General features: G+C 39.2%; 1 protein-coding gene across 2 annotated transcripts in view; it reads left to right on the top strand.

The window, feature by feature from the left end:
* GSAP (gamma-secretase activating protein) overlaps nucleotides 1–16,963 on the top strand; it is a 50,014-nt gene that overhangs the window by 17,964 nt on the left and 15,087 nt on the right. For both annotated transcript variants that reach the window (XM_055712888.1, XM_055712887.1), the window contains exons 13-23: nucleotides 3,825–3,902; nucleotides 6,117–6,194; nucleotides 6,688–6,780; nucleotides 8,066–8,283; nucleotides 8,584–8,653; nucleotides 9,343–9,425; nucleotides 10,102–10,155; nucleotides 14,041–14,166; nucleotides 14,612–14,667; nucleotides 15,085–15,116; nucleotides 16,806–16,867. In XM_055712888.1, coding sequence (XP_055568863.1) covers nucleotides 3,825–3,902; nucleotides 6,117–6,194; nucleotides 6,688–6,780; nucleotides 8,066–8,283; nucleotides 8,584–8,653; nucleotides 9,343–9,425; nucleotides 10,102–10,155; nucleotides 14,041–14,166; nucleotides 14,612–14,667; nucleotides 15,085–15,116; nucleotides 16,806–16,867 — 950 coding nt within the window. The remainder of the gene's footprint in view (nucleotides 1–3,824; nucleotides 3,903–6,116; nucleotides 6,195–6,687; nucleotides 6,781–8,065; nucleotides 8,284–8,583; nucleotides 8,654–9,342; nucleotides 9,426–10,101; nucleotides 10,156–14,040; nucleotides 14,167–14,611; nucleotides 14,668–15,084; nucleotides 15,117–16,805; nucleotides 16,868–16,963) is intronic.

A 16,963-nucleotide genomic window follows, 5' to 3' on the forward strand; every position in this document is an offset into this window, starting at 1 on the left:
ATACTTAGTTTAGTATATATATGATTCCTTAAACCTAAACCTAAAATGTTTCTTAAACCTTGAGGATTTAGGAGTCTCCCTGCATCCTAATGCATACCATAAGCTTTTTTTTTTTTTTTTTTTAATTAAATACTGGTCTCAAGAGGCATCTGTTCATTACAGATGCCTGCATTCTCAGCTTCTAAATTAGGCCATACTGCCAAGCAGAGATGGTATCTGATTAACCTTTGAATAGTCTACAGAGTTGTATAGGGATGTGACATGTTGCAGAAGTGGCTTTACATCTCACTTAAGGTGTGCTGTGTACACACAGGCAAATTGCTGAGGTATTTGCCAGTTGCATTGAAGTGACCATTAATGCAAATCAAGTGAAATATAGGTTCCTTAAATGGATTATTTTTTTTTTCTTATGGATGCAGACAATATGCTTACAGAGATTAAAGGGAATGAGTTAGAAATAAGAGAAAGCCAAGTTGCATTTCTACCAAATGTAGATTAGGTGGCTACTTTTTCTCTGTTAGCAAGACAGACTTATTTCTTATACAAATAGCCTGTCCAATAATGGAAAATATTATTGATTTGTGTATATATATGTTTCCTTTTAAACCTATGTTTCTCTAGGGTTTATTCAGATTGAAGCACCTTCTTTTAGTTTACAACGAAACTCAAGTCTTCCTCCAGCAAGACTGTTGTTTGGTTACCTTGAAGTAAAATGTTCTTTTCCATCTGCCAACACAGTATATAAATTCTGTGTGGAACCTTTCACATGCGCTTTTTATTGTGCATAATGTAAAACGCATAATTTGACAATTACTAAACGTATGTGGCTTTTCATTGAATGTTGTTTGAAATGGAGGACTACTTTGCACAACCCATTTCGAGTAGCAGTTTGGAGCAAATGGTTTTGACCTGTCAAAGAACAATGTGGATAATTACACTACAGTTCCCTTTTGTGCCCCTTGTTTGCGGCGGTACACAAAACTGGACTACAAGCTGTTTTAGGTGCAGACTATGCCTTCTGTGGAACTGCTAGCACACTGCAAGTATTGTTGCCAATATCCCTATTTGTACCATTTGGACATCTATGGCAAAGATTAATTGCCTTCAAAATTAAATATACCATGGAATTTCCCATTTCATAAAACTGCTATTGGCTACTGCCAATCTGAACTCTGAATGAGATCACTCTTCCTTTCTCAAACTTCCGCAGCAGCAGAAAAGTAGCCCTGTTCCTCACACTCAGCACAGACTGTGGATAAAAGCCACTATGTACTTCTAGATTAGCTGAGATGAAGCAGTTGTAATCTCAAAATTAACTTTGTATGTCCAGAATTAAGTGGTTATTTAAAAACATTGGGCTCTTATGTTTTCTTTTAGCTCTTTAGAAGTACTTTTCATTAAATTTGCTCAGTATTAAAAAAAGTGCAGGCAGTAAGATGATATAAACCCTGGATTACTGTCACCTAACTTAACCTGCCTAAAAGTTAAGCATCTGGACTATATTTATAGAGAGAAATAGGCATCTCGAGAGGTTGGTTGCTTCTATTCATATTTCTTCATTTGCTCTATAGGCGTTTAAATGAGAGATGTTTGGATGACTGAAGTTAGATGAGGCGAGTCACTCCTAAGCCAGTACGTTTAGACAAAATGCCCTGGTGCAATGTTGTGTTTGGATTGTGACACATGGATGCCATTTGGAGACACTGGTACAGGCTTATACCTTACACTTCTGCATGAATAGAAATGAGGAATTTTAAGTTAAAGTTTCCAGGTTTCTTAGGGAAAACTTCATGTCTTCATAGGTGACTCTTAGCAAAAAAATTTTCAGTGATACGATGTTTATTTATCAAGTGGCAGAGTTGTAATTGTTTCCCTAATTCTGTTGAATGTTAGTAACTTGCAGTTTACCCTGTATGAGTAGAGCTTACTTTTTAAATGCCTCCTTTTTTTTTTAAGAAAAACTTTGTTGTCATTGAGGTCTTTTTTCCCTTTTATTTCTGAAAAGATAAGGGCTCATCCAAGTATATCTTCATGTGAGTCTTCTAATCTTGTGGCATTTAACTACAGCTCTTACTGTTTGCAAATTATTTTGAAAAGGATAGTGTGGAAGATCTGGTTCTACCTTCACATGAAACACTTACCATGTAGATGCAATAGGATAACAAGCTTTCCCTACATCAGCACAACCCAGCTCTTAATTTGCAGAGAGCACTGGTAATGGTAGGAAAGAAACTTATTTTATGTTCTCGGTCTCTGGCTGCCCTAATGTGATCGCCAAGATGGTATCAGGTGTAACATTGCTTGGGTAATTGCTGATCTGTGTCTGTCTTGTTTCTGTCTGTATTAATGAAGCACCATTTGGTATTTTCTGTTGTTCATAGGTCAGTTTGTTGACATTGGGATCAGTATCCTAGAGTTGAAAGATGCACATGCTATTAATGGTCCCTCATAGCCACTGTTTTTGTGATCAGTTTGCATATATTACCCACTGACATGTCAATCTGAACAGACTCACTTGCATGTTCCACGATTTATAGAACAGTGTATACACTAGCCTCCAGCATACAAGAAAGAAATTTGCAGTGTTGGGAGCTGCTGATAATAAAACAGCATTGTGGTTTGCTGGAGCTGTTCCAGTCTTCCTTATGTGTCCTGATGCTGCTACTTTAAAAATTATGCGTGTTCTGAAAGATGCCAAGTGCTCTGGCAAAATGCCCTGTCTATTGTCTAAATGACTCAAATATCCAAGCAAAACTGTATCAAACAATATTCAATCAGCTAAGGATAAGCAGGGGGAAAAAAATTGCATCTCAGAAGAAAGTATTTACTTTCCCCAGAAGTGTGAAATGCCTCAGCTGTATCTGTATCGTGGCTATGGTACAGCCTTGCGGTCTGAAGTATGAGGCATTTAACCAAGTATAATACCTTGGTAGCTGTGCTTTTTTTGTATTTGTGCTTTTTCCATATTGTGTCTTTTTCTGTATACTTTGTATACATACACCTTTATATTTTTACAGAGCAGTATCTGTGTTAGTATTACCTTTTTCTTTCTTTTTTTTTTTAAGTGATAAACTTTCAGTAAAGGTTAAAGGTGAATGGTCATAATTGTGGCTCATTTTTTGCAACTATATTGGGGATAATGTGGTTTGAAAGCTTTTTCTAACATGAATGCCAAAGCATCAGAGTAAGTGGATTAATTTTATAAGAAATGGAGGGAGGGCTGTCATACAGTGGAGTCAAAATAATATCAGTCTGATTTAAAATTAGGCTGGGAGCAGGGAGCTTTCCTGCACAAAGTACCTTGGCTGAAATAAGTTTGTGCTAAGGACTGACTTGTCTCCTAAAAAAGGAATTAATGGCTCTTGGGGCTATAAAGGGGAGAAGTGACTATCATTTCTAGTGTGAGAAAGCTCTAGTAGTGTGTTATGCTGCTGCCAATATGAAATTACTTAGAAAGCAAACAAACTGTGTTTTACTATGTTCTGTGCATATTTGACAGTCCCTGAACAGAAATTATGTAGAGGTTGAGGAGTCTGTGGAGAGAAAGGCTTGATCAGTTTCTTTTTTTTTTACTGTGAGAGGCTAAAAATGTACTTCTAAAGGGAAGAACTTGCCATGTCAGAACCCAGGTTTCCATTGTGTGCTGTATTGCCTCCTCTGTTTTCTCTTAATTTGTGTTTCGCTAGGTAAATACCTTTTCTGAGAGATTAATTTTAGTTTATCATTTCAAACAGTCTTGCTTTAGTTTTGTGCAGTGTAAGGATGTCTAGGTATTCAGGTACACAAGTCATTTTTTGGGGTTTTTTTTTTTTTTGTCTTTTTAGGAGGCTTGTGTGTGTGTTGTACTCTAGCCTGTGATACTCCTGATGAAATAATGTACTCCGTGTATTTTTTACATAAAGGTAAGATTAAACTGTGAAGTTATGCTTTGTTTTGGAGAATGTCACTTTGCTGAAAAAGTCACAGAATGCCTTGCAAAACAAGTAACTACTGAAGTCTGCAAACAATAAACTACTGTGGCTGGTGTTTAAAGACAGCAGCTGCCTTAAGCTGCAAAATTGACTTCCCTGCTGTAGACTTCCTGCCTGATGCTGAACGAGTGGCTTCAAACCAGCGGCCTTGTGAGTGGCTATTAATTTGGTCCCTTATTTCTACCCAGGCTTTCTGGCATGCTGAGCACAAACATCAGTGAAATCTGTGGGAGCTTGCAGGTGTGTTGTACTTATGCCATAAGGCATTTGTATGGGAAATAGCCAGCAGCTCTTAGCTTGAATGTGTGTTAAGAGTTCCAGTTCAACATGTCATTTTCACAGCAACAGGTGCAACACCCACTGACTGTAAGAACAGTTGCTATTTAAGTGGTGCTCAAGCACCTGTTTTTTTTTCTTGAATGAAGAATATTGTTTTATTCTAATCAGAATAAAACTTGTCATTAGCAAGATCTTTCTCATTTGATATATGGAGGAGAGAGGTGAATTATTCCTCGATTTGTAAAACTGCATAGTATGGAATAACCATGTTCAAATTGACAACACACCTCTGTTCAAGTGTTTGCTTTCGTGTGTGTGGAAGCATGTTTCTTTGCTGCTGGAATGTTGTGGGATTGAATGAACTGCATTTTTGTGTTCTTGAAGGCATTAACAAATTGGGAAAGTCCATTCTGGGTGTGACGGTACAGTGCATTTCCCCAGATGTACTTGATGTGTAGCTGAAGGGTAGTTGCGTTGCTTGGAGCTGACTATGGCCCTTGTACATCCCTATCTATACCAAGAAGAAATTGAGGATTAATATGGTGAAATTGACCAGCTGCATCTAAAATGACCTTCATGGAATGGAGTTGTTTGGTGCAGAGCTGTTTATGGATTCATGCAAGATTCATCAGTTGTACAAGAGGATTTTAAGACTGGTCCTGGAGTGACCCACAGAAGCAGTGTTATATCAGGTCTATAAGCCATGTTTTGGAGACATAAAAGGAATTCAGTTTGTGCTGCCGCATCTGTAAACTCAAAAGGAAGCTTCCCACCCGTTAAAGCAGTTGCTTGATGTAGCATAAACACAGAAGACACGATGTTGCAGTTGTATTCTGCGGTCCTGGTATTAGTTTGCATGTGTTTGTGTTAGCAAGTAACAGAGTGGTAATCATGAGTGTACTGACTCATTGCAAGCAAACATCAGTCAGTATCTTGTGTGAAAAGCTCTTTTAGATTCCTTTTCATCTGTAGTGTTGCTGTTGGTTTTGGAGGTCTCTTTTTTTTTTTTTTTTTTTTTAGCATAGATAAAGCATATTTCTCTGCTCAGGTCAGGAATCAAAGTCCTGGATGAGTGGCTGAAGCATGGCTCATGATCTGTTTGTTTCCTTGGTGGTCCTGTAAACTGTGGCTATATTGTCTTATCTTGAATTTTCATGCAGTATTAAGTAGCATCCTGATCATGACACCATTCAGCCATTAGGATATTGCAGCATGGACATTCGGAGGCCAGTCATTATCTCCTTAGTTATTTTAATCCTTAGCTTTGAGTCTCAGAGATTGCGGATGTTTGAGGGCTCTATGTCATTCTTACTGAATGCCAGAAGAAGTATGGTGTAAGTCTAGAATAAAACAACAGCTGTGCTGATGCAAAGCCCATGCAAACACAGCAGTTCTGAAATTAGCCTATGTTTAAACAGAACTGAACTAAATTACAGCAATAGGGCATGCAGATAAACAAACTGGAAATTCTTTAAAGCAGTTGAAAGATCACAAAAAAGCAAAGCACAGCTACATAAAGGATTTGTATTTGGGTTTGGTTTTTGGTTTTTTTTTTAGGGGGGAGGTGTTTTTACACAAGCTTGCTCTGAGATGGAATGCTTCTTTAAACATGAACACAGACTGTGTAGTGTGTGGCCACTTTCTGCATACTAAAGAACTACATTGTGTGGGTGCGGGTCTAAGTATGCAGCAATTCTGTTTAGAGTGAAGTAAATCTGTCTGTGCAGACAAGCCTGTAAAACAGTCTAAAATATCCCTGCTTGGGTGAATTGGCACTGCTGGTTTCTAGCTATACAGTCATACTTGGCTTTTAACAGATGGTGTGTGTTGTTTGGTTTTTTTAAAAGTATTGTTATTTTTCCCCAGGTTACAACAAAACTTTTACAGTTTCTCTAGAAAGAACAGAATCTCATCAATTGAAGGAAGTAGCTTTTATGAATCTTGGTAGGTTACTTGTGTTACTTCCCTGTGTGACTGCCATTCTGTGTCCCCAGTAGGGAGACAAATAGCTAACCCTTCTCTAGAAGGCAAAGTTTTTGATTTTTTTCTTGACTTTAAGTAGTTGTGTTATTTTGGTGCTTCGGGTTTTGTTTTCATTTGGGTTTGTGGTTTTTTTTCTTCTATATTTGTCATTTGATACTGTAGCACCTCACTATTAGGCAACTTCCTCTGAAATTGCCTCAGAATATGCTCCGGAGATCAGCTGCTGAGTTCTTGAGTGTCTCAAGCCTCTTGAATCCTCCCCTGGAAACCCAAATGTATTGCTAGTGTTTCCTGTGTTAATACAACAGCAGCTTTAATTAACTCCTTTTATATTTCCTAGATATAATCAATTGCATCAGTGAGAAGTGGGCCAAGATGAGAATCATGTGAAACAGCCTCTTAAAACAAATAAGTGAACAAGTGCTATATTGACCACTGTTATTTCTTTAAATAGACTATTATGTGGCTGCTTATTTGCCTGGCCAGTTCCTGCACCTCTTGAATATTCAGCATCCTGACCTGCTGTGCTATAGTTTATTTCTGACAGGTATGGTAACACTGCTGCTTGAAGTAATTTTATTGTTGTAGTGGAAACTTTTTCAAATATCTTTATGCGAAAGTTGTGTTTCTCAATGTTTGCATTATTGCAGTGTTCTGAAGAAGGAGAGAGATTGAAAAAACAAGAATGGCATTTTTGCCACTTTCCATTTTAAAAAGAGAATCTGAAGTGACATTTCATACTTCATCTATTACATACTTCTAGATTGTTATGAAATGGAAGGTGACCTTTCACTGAATTTGAAATTCTTTGCCTTGGTTTCATAGTTTCCCTTCCCTCATCTTTGCACATGCTTCTCGGTCCTCTACTGTTCTCAGATTTCACATGGAGATGTAAATTTGATTTTACATTTCCTTCCTCCAATTGAGTTGCTCTAAATGTGTGTGTTTGGAGGGTGTGGGGAGAGGAAATCTGTGTTTCCTTCACCTGATCAGGCTGATGCAATTTGATTTAGAGTCTCATCCAAGAGGCACGTTATTTCTTTTCCAACAAACGTGTCTTTATGGGAAGTGAGTTATTCTTGGAAGTGGTGGTCCTTTGTTTGAAAACAGAAATCTGTTCTTCTGATTGGGTGAAGGAGTGGTAAGTAGTGGGAACTGGTGCATGGGCAGCATCACAGGAAGCTAACTAACTGTTGTATATACATAATGCAGTATTACTAGAAATGAGTGGAAGTCGTCACTGTTGTATGGTGGGCCTGATTTCTCTGATGCCAAGGGTCTGGAATACTACTGTATAGTATTGTGGTGGTGAACTTTAGTACTAGAATAGATGAAGTGGTTTTGATTGATGTTTCAGTAAGTAATCATTACATATAATGAGCAGAACCTTCCTGTTCTAGCTGTTGGATTGATGGTAAGAGATTGACCGATACAAGTTTGTATCCCGATTCTGCATGTGAGCAGTTCTGAACCCTACCAGTATGGTCAGGTGCTAAACTTATACTGTGGAATCTCTATTACTAGCCTTATGCCCTTCTCTATTCCATCCTATGTGCTCTGATTTGTCCTGTGACAGCATTTGGAGCCTCAAATCTGTACACCTGTGCTTCAGCAGTAGGGAAGGAGAGAACTGAGTATGGACTCAGCTACTCATTTACTTCCTTTACCCAGCCAGCACCATTCCTCCTCCTCTTCAGCCTAATAGCAGGGCAGTTAGTACAAGAATCAGGCTGTTTCTTACTCCTGGAGACCTGGAAGTCTTAAGAGAAATACCAGTAGCAGCCAAATTTTGTGTCCTTAGTCCTTTTTATTCTCAAACCAATGTTCTTCAGGTGAGGATGCAAGAATTGACATGTTGCAAAACATCTCCATCCGATCCCCACTTGTGTCAACGGTCTTGGATTGCCGTGTAGGAAGCATGTATGCTGTGAGCATCAGTGACAGTGCCTTACTACAGTTCCTACAGAACAGCAAACGAGACAGCGAAAGATTGGCCGCTCTACATTGTGCCCTGTTGTACTTCCGACACACAGAAGACTTGGAAATGCAGGTGGGAAGAAAACCTCCTTTAAGTTCTTTTGCAGTGACTAATGTCTTATACAAAGCAAGGTGTTCGGGTCATGAAGAATGCTGAAGGAAAGTCCTGATTCACATGTACCTTTTGGCAGTGCCAGAGACTCATCAGCTGGGCTGCCCAAACCACTTTATTGGTCAAGGCTATCCTGAAAACGTCTATCTCTGTATCACTACTTCATGCAAACTGTTACTACCGAAAACAGGTTCTATAGTCTGTTACAATGCACATTTAAAGAGAGAGATGTGATGAACTCCCCTGTTGTCATTCTGACAGATTATTTGGTGGATTTCTGAGAACCTGTCAACATGTCATTCTTTTGATCCCATTCAAGAATTTATCATTGGTAAGTATTTCTTTTCCTGCATACCTTAAGCTGTGACAAGGAAAAGCCACAATGTCACAAACTGGCGCTTTTTTCTTTCCAAACTTGCTAGTTATGATTTATGTTAACTGACTTGCATTTTGTGGTGTTAGACACAGTATCAGTAGTCTAAATCTAAATCAGTACTCTCAAAATCAGATTGGCAATAAAACTTTTCAAATGCATGCTTCTATTTAGTGACGCAAATGGATTTATTGTTATTTTAGGTCACTGGAGGGCAAATTCTGCATAGCCTCTGTCTCAGATATTTGGGCTATAAGTAGTGGAGACTGGAGCAGAGGAACAAATCTCCTCTAGGCTAGCCCAAACCGTTTTTTTGTAAGGATTTAATGCCTCATGATACTTTCTTCTAATAGCTGATTCCTCAGCCTAGTCAGTGCATGTCCTGTGCCCTGAGCCTTTGTACAAAGGACCCCTGCAGTGCTGAGCTGTAGCCAAGCAGCTGACCTGGCCCTGCAGCCATCTGGGCTTCTCTTCCTCCCTTTGTGCACAGAATGGGACCAGTTCCACCATGAGGGAAGGTGTTTCGGAGACAGTGGCAGGATTTATCCGTAAAAAAATCTTAGATAGAGAACTGACTGTGAATCTTACTCTTGTTAACTAATAGTTTATACCATCTTGCCCTTACAAACCTTTTACATTGTGTTCAGCCTCCCTGTACTGCAGAATGTGTCCAGAAACTCAAAACCTGGATAAAATTTTGCCCTACACTTCACTGCTTGACTGGATTGGGGTAAGATAACATCTGGTACTTGAATTAATAGCTGGAGGCAGTCTAGCTCTAGAGAGGTTTTATTCTCTCTTAATATAGATCGTATGCTTACCTTTTCATAGACTTGCTCTGAATCCATGTCTGTGCGTTATGCCCGTTTTATTTTGTCAAGTCTTAATCTTAGTGGTGTTTTCCATGATTCCTTTTTTTTTGTCAACAATAAAAGCATTTATAAATAACAAGAACAGCTACTTTAATGGAATGGATGATTAAATCTTTGCTTTCATAATGAGGTATTAGTTTATTGCTTATTGTATGAGGTTTATAACGAATACAGAATATATTTAACTGGCAAACCCATGCAGTTATTTCAAAGACAAACAGTATCAGTAGAGTTAAGATTTGTGAGTAAGTCTGCAGAAGTAAAATAATTTTAGGCAAGAGTCTATAGTTAGAGTAGATAGCTTATTTTAATTTCTCTGATCTGACACTGTTCTAATATATTGTCTTTTTTTAAATGAGATGGATGAGGAGAACATCTTCCACTTTTTTTTTTTTGCAAAACTGAATGTACAGTTTTTGGCTAGCTAGCTAGTTTCACAAAGGAAACGGGTAATGGAGATTCACTTGGATACCCAAACAGGCCCATGTTTTATGCTAAATTATTTATGTTCTTACAATTTGTCTGTATTTTTAGACTATCCCTGGAGTAACATGTACAACAGACATTATTTCTTTACCTATGTTAGTGGTAAGTTCCAATATAAAAAACACATATCTATTTGCTGATTAGGAGCTTGCTTGTTTTGGGGGGTGGGGATGTGATAAATGCTAATGAAGCAATGTCCCCCACAGCCTTATCCAAAAATAGGGGTGAACAGATGATTGACCTGTTTGAAATGGCTTATGCATTTACCAAAGTATCTTTTATTCAGACTGATGTTTGCTAGCTCAAAGATATTTTTTTTTCCCTTTCTGAAAAGACTTCTTCCATTCAAGAGGGAAGATACTGCAGGAATTAATTATTGTTAGATTTGATGGATACCTCTTCATTTTTTGACTTCATTAGCTGGAGGTAAACTTGACACAACAGATATATATCTCTACATACCCTCACTTTGAGGGATATTCATTGTGCTGTCATTGGTACCAATGGTTCATGACCCTCTCACTTTGTTTTGTCCAGAGCATCCTGTGATTTCAGTGATGTCAGGGCTTTGGCTAGCTAAATCTAGATGAATTCCTGCACAGCCGGGAAAAGGCAGGGAGCTGGATGGGGAGAGCACATGCTGTTTGGGTAGGAAATTGTACTTTCCGTTGAAAACATGAATGATTCTTCCCATCTTCCATTCTACTCCCTCAGCTCCAGTTTAGAGTAATTCTTGAAATGTTCCTAGGTGTTCCCCTACAAAATCTGAAAGAAGCTTTTAATAAGCAGCTTGTTGTGGAAGGCTAATGGGAAGAGTCAGAGCTTGGACTCAACACTACCAGTAACATGTGGGAGTAGGCTCTGGATACATGACAATATTGTTTCATGTAGTACTTTAAAGAGGTGAGAGCCTGTTTCCTCCCCAGTGCTTATAATTAGCTCATAAAGCTTCACTGTTCACTAAATCTTCTAAAATCAGTGAAATTACCCTCTGCTCCCTCACTCTGCAACAATGCATCACAGCTGTGCTGCTACAGACTCACATGACTGCTGTCGGGGAATCAGGCTTTGCATGCTTTGCTTGGGAAGTCTGCCCTGAGAACTGGGACACCTGGGAAAATCAGATCTTGAGAAAATTTGTTGCAAGATAATCCCTGTAATTCACTGAGGTCAGAGTTAGCAGGCCTTTAATTTGCTGAGGTTGAACCTGAAGCCCGTGAGGGCAAATGCCTTTAGCAGCTATACTTCCTGATTGTGGAACTCATTTCCTATTTCTGTCTGAAACCTAAACAGATTGAAAAGGTCAGAGTTGAACTAAAGACAAATATTTCCTGCTACTTTTGTCTGCAAATTGCTGTGACTCTTCAGTGAGGACAAAGATGATAATACACAGGGTAAGGTTTAGTGCTTTGGCTGCTTTGTACCACTCCAGTGACACAAACCCACCATGGCTCGAGTTCAAGTGGTCGGTTGGTGGTTTAGTTGGTGGATGTTGTTAGCATCACAGGTCAGACCCTGGTGACAAATTTGGTCCTGCAAGTAGTATTTCTTTTGCGAAGATTTATAGCATTTCACAGAAATAATGGTTAGTTGTTGCTTTGAGAAGCTTTTTGGAGTTCTCAAGCCCATGAATTGCTGACAGCTTTTGGAAGGGCTACGTCCATATTCACAAAAAAAATGTGCTATTTGGGTAACGGGTGTATTTTTATAACTAAATCCGTGTTCCGTAAGAGATACTGAGAGAGTTTGTGAGAAAGGGGGAGCAGTAAGTCCAACTGTCAAAAAGCTTTACATAAGGATTGCCATTAATAAGAGTCTGATTTTTTTTTTTTCCTTTTTAAACACAGAATCCAAACTTGAAAGGGTACAAACAGGCTTGATCAGAAGGGGAGAAGGAAGGGCAGGGGGAGGAAGGGAAGAAAACAGGAGGAGGTCCAAAAGAAGAGTGAAAATGTGTAGTGCAAGCAGTTGTCGGAGAGGTCAGCATGGGAAAAGGCAGCCTCTCCTCATGCTGAGCTGAGCCACTGGGGTGAAGAGTGATGTTCAGGGAGTAGCTGCCTGTACAGCTACATAGCCAGTTACACAGCTCTGAATACCTTCGCTACCAGGAAGACGCAGTGCTACAGTTCCCCCAGAGAGGATGCACCTCTTAAAGGTCATTGTCACCCAGCATCCTTTCAGAGGGGTGTAGCAGAGAGCTCTTCAAAAACCACTGCTTAGGAAGGGCTTCATGGGAGCTTTTCATGGATTGCAACCTGGCAAGGCCTTGCTTTGACTTCTGGTAATACAACGTCTTTTAGGTGTTCATGCTTAGGTATTAATTCCTGACTCTCTGTAGAAATGTCTGCAAAATAAACACCACCTAAGACAAAGAAGCCTTCTCTTTCTAGTCCTTGTCCTGATGATTCTCAAGAAATAACAGAATTAAAATAATCCTTTATTTGAAACATTAGACTTTTTAAAGAGATCTAATACAGTGCAGATTTTCCGTGGTGTCTGCTTTTAATTCTGACGTCTACCATTTCCTGTTACAGATTTAATATTTGAAAGAAACTTGCTGTATTGCTTTCCCCCTGCTACACATCAAACAAAATCCAGTGTGGCCTGAGTGCAGTTTTACAGTGGTGGTGCTGTCGCAGTTGCATAAGTCGGTCATTAGATGATACCCTTATGCTATATTCTTGACATTTCTCTGAGTTCATATTGGTAACATTTAGGCAACATGCTGTAGTAGTAGGTTGTAGATCTTGTTAGTTAGCTTCAGCAGAGTGAACATACGGTGCTATATGCACTCCTAGTTTCCAGCTGCTAAATGTAACTAACGTGAAGCAAAAATTAGGTTTATTTTTCTCTGCTGCAGCTACAACAATGAAGTGACAACCAGCACTGGCAGCAAGAGGGAAGTGTCTGGCAGGATTGAGTCTTTGCAATTTATTTTCCTTGACAAATTGTAGTTGACAGTAGGAAGTGGTTTTAAGGACTTCTGAACTTTTCTTCTAAAGTTACTGTCATTGTAGAAAAGTAGGGGGGAGAGAGCAAAATCCAGTGTGTTAATGCAAGATGGAGGAATAGTGTGAACTCGTGCTTCTCTTCCTTGGAATGGCAATACTGTAGTGTCTGTTGGGAGACAAACGTATGTGAAGAGGAGCAAGAACAGATAGTACCATCTGTTTTTCAAAATTGCCCAAAAGAATTGCCTTAATCTCATCTCTTCCTCAGCAATGATCACATCACCCCCATTTATAAACGGCAGCTTCAAATCTTTATACTTAGTCCAAGAACTAGCTCAGGACACAAGTGTGTATTTGTTTGGTTTTTTTCCTCCTGTCTGTTCACAGCAGAGTTTCGATTAGTTGCAGCATTAGAGTTGAAGGCTTTAGAATTGCTATGGAAATGTTTGGATTTTGTTTCTTTTCTGGGATGAGGCACTGGTACTTGAGGCTGGTAGGTGGATGTTTGCAATGTAAGTATTAATGTAGCTTGAAAATAGTGGCAGCCTGCAGCTTCCGGGGTCGTGGGGGTGTTCCTCTGTTTAGAACTGCTGGAAGCTAGGAATGGGATTTATTTGGCCAAGTGTAGACATTTACATCTCAGTTGGTTGCCTGAGGCTCCTTTTACAGTCAGCGGTACTCTAGACAATAATCACTGTAGTCTGCGGTGCAGTTCTTCCCAGCCCAAACACGAGGAATAGGTCAGCTGGATTATGACCTAGCAGTGCTCATTTCTTCCCAGTGACTTAAGGATCCAAAGGTGGCAAAGTATCTGCAATATAGGCACCAAATCTTGACCTCAAGTTTAAGTAAGTGCTACCCCTGCCGTCAAATCAAGGAAATAAAGTACCGGGCAAAACCAGCATAACTTTTTTAACATTTTTTCACTTAGATTGTTACAAAGCGACATTAATCAGAGTTCTTTCCAATTACTTAGTGGGAGAGTGATGAGGTATTTTGCAGCCTGTATTCATGCTTTCCCTGCAATACTTTGCAGTTCCAAAACTCCAGAGGCTTCTGGGAGAAACTCAACTCAAACTTGGAGAGTGTCAAGTATGCAGAGCCACAGTTGCATTACCGCAGTAATGTGCTCAGGAGGGAGTGGCGTAACCTTTCGGAAGAGGTAAATGTGCATGCGCTGAAACAGTCTCCAGAGCTGCCTCTGAAGTGGATGTTTTTAAGCCAAGCACAGAAGAGCTGGCTTTTTTTTATTTTGAGGGTAAAGAAATGGGTATCTGATTACGAGAAGTGCAAAGAATTGCAGTCATTTTACGTAAAAGGTGATTGCCTGTAAGTCTTCCTCTGTTAAAATAGAGAATAAATAAAAAAGAGGTTAAAAGGCGAGAAACTGAACAAAAGCAGAGCTTGCACATACCTGTATTGCCATGTAGGTTAGATGTGTGAGTGCCTGTGAGCATGGGTAGTTGGAAGGTGGGTTGAAGCCCCACTGTACATCATTTCGATTCAGAGGGAAGACCAGCTTCATTTCTCATCTGTGTTCTATCAGGGAGTATTTTATTGTCCTTCTGCTTTGTTCATTTGGGGTTTTTTGTTTGTTTACAAACCAGAGAGAGGACAGAACCACCACAGCGTATTTGAGGAATATTTTTGAAAATGCCAAAAAGTAGGTACAGCTTTCTATTATATTTACCCTTTCTTGTTTTGTTGAAGTATGTTGAAGGAGTTAACATGCCATTTAAGTAGTTGATTAGGTATCTGATTAGATATCTTACTTTAAAGAAGATTAATCCAGCTGAAAATCAGTTATTGGAATCCTTGTAATCACTACAGCATGATCTGAAATATCCAGGCCTCTAGAGCTAGAGAATTTATGGTAGATGTGAAGAGTTAATCTTCTGCAACTTAGATAGATAGAAGGGGTTTTAATGCTATTTAATATCTTTAATAAATGTAGTCACATTTCTTGGATTTCTTTAGCTGCCTTTCAGAGATCAAAGGGTTATTTAAGCTTTTTAATGTCCATATGAAATCCTTCAGAGTAATGCATATGAAACAAGCTGATTTTTGTTTCAAACTTCAGGGTGCTTTCTCATCTGGATGCTTGGGACTCTGGTAAGTAAAGCTTGTCTTGATGTAAGCCCTAGCTGAAATTATTTTTTTAAATTTTATTAGTTTATTAGAATATTTCCATCTAGTTGTTGTTGGCTGAAAAATAATTGCTGTGTGTGTTTTCAGCCTTGAAGAGTTTGAGGCATTAAGATGAGTGGCTATTAAATTAGAGGAAAACTTTCTGTCTGCCAGTAGTGGTAGGATCATATACTGACTAGGAAACCCTTGAAAATAAACTTCCTATTTCATATTTAGTCTAACAAAATGAGAAGTAAACCTTTGTCTGCTTAAGGATTTCTTCTTCAGGATTTTTCTCCTGGAGCAGAATACCAATGAGACCTTGTTACTGTTGAGTCTTAGCCACTTACAGCTGCCTGTGGAACTCCTCAGTGTAGGAGGTTTATGGCTGGTGAAAAAATCACGGTGTAGAGAAAGCAGATGTGATTAATTTCCCTAGGCCAGGAACAGTTGAGATTTTGTGATGCTCAGTTCCTCTGTCACAAACAAGTAAAACAGAATTTAGTAGTAAATTACATTCTTGCTGTTCACACATCAGTGCCTTCTATGTGCCCTGCCACTGTGGGCTGTGAAGTGATGCTGATGAAAGTGCTGCTCGCTGCTTTTATTAAGAAGAAGTTTCAGTGCATTCATTTCCAGTCTCTAACACCAGCCGTCCTCAGCACTGCTGGTTATTGCTACGCGCTCTGACTTTGAGGGACCTTGTACCAACTTTTCAACCCTCAGGTTCGTGTTTTCCCAAAGGACTTATTAATAAACAAGTCAGGTGTTTAACTGTTACTAGAGAATTTCTAGATAGCAGCCAGCTAGTAACAAACATCTATGTAGTGTATCTTCCCTGTAGATTTTTCTTCAGGTCCTTTAAAAATCAAGCAACACAGGCCTTTGTGGTGCTAACTGATGGAGTAAATACATTTTAAGATGAGAAAAGATGGCTGGAAATAACTTCGTAAAAATTTAGCGCTTGGGTCTGTAAAATGCTGACTTGATTTTATGCTGCCTGATGAAATAGGAGATTGTTTTTCTTCCGTTGCTGTTGGTAGACAAAAGGCACTGATTAGGAAATACAGGGTGTTAAATTTCAGTAGATACTATAACCTCCTTCCATTTTAGTTAGACAAGTTGTGTTCTTTTAAATAGTGGTCTGCATATCTGAATAACAGAAGCAACCAGGCCATGGGAGAGGACCAGGAAAGTAGGAGGTGATTCTGTGGCGTATTTACTTTCTGTCTAGCCGTTTCCATGGAAAACCCATGCAGCTGTTCTAGCTTGTTTGTTTGTAAATGACAAGATCTAAATAGCGTATGCATTTGCCAGAGTTTTGCCACATATTGCATATGTGTTACCATGACGCTGTGTGATAACTCTTACTTAAATATCAAAGAAAAGAGTAACACAAATGAACTGTGAAAGGGGCGTGACAGGCTTGTGTTCCCCTGTGTTAAGCGCTTGAGGGAGAAGATGGCGGACACCCAGTTATTTTCCATTCCTCATTTCCCTCTTACGCAGTCCTTGATTCTTTGCTATCTTATTCTGTAGGTGAGTAGATCAAACCACGACTTCTGTTTGTGTATATTTCTGAATAGTTTTGAAGCTGGTTGAAGTCTCATCAATAGTGTCATGTCCTTGAATGATTCTTGCTCTTTTTTTTTTTTTTTTTTTTTTTTTCCTCAGAGGAAAGGCTAGTACCTCTCTTTCAAGAAGAGGATTATCAGCAGCAATTACTAATGGGACTGGTATGTGCTTTTGTCACAGTGTGCACTAGAGGACGCACAGCCTCAACAAATGTGAAGAGTAAGCTTATAAGTTTCAGTGCTGAGTGGAAGCTTGCT

This window comes from Falco cherrug, chromosome 5 (assembly GCF_023634085.1).
Source record: "Falco cherrug isolate bFalChe1 chromosome 5, bFalChe1.pri, whole genome shotgun sequence".
NCBI classification, from domain to species: domain Eukaryota; kingdom Metazoa; phylum Chordata; class Aves; order Falconiformes; family Falconidae; genus Falco; species Falco cherrug.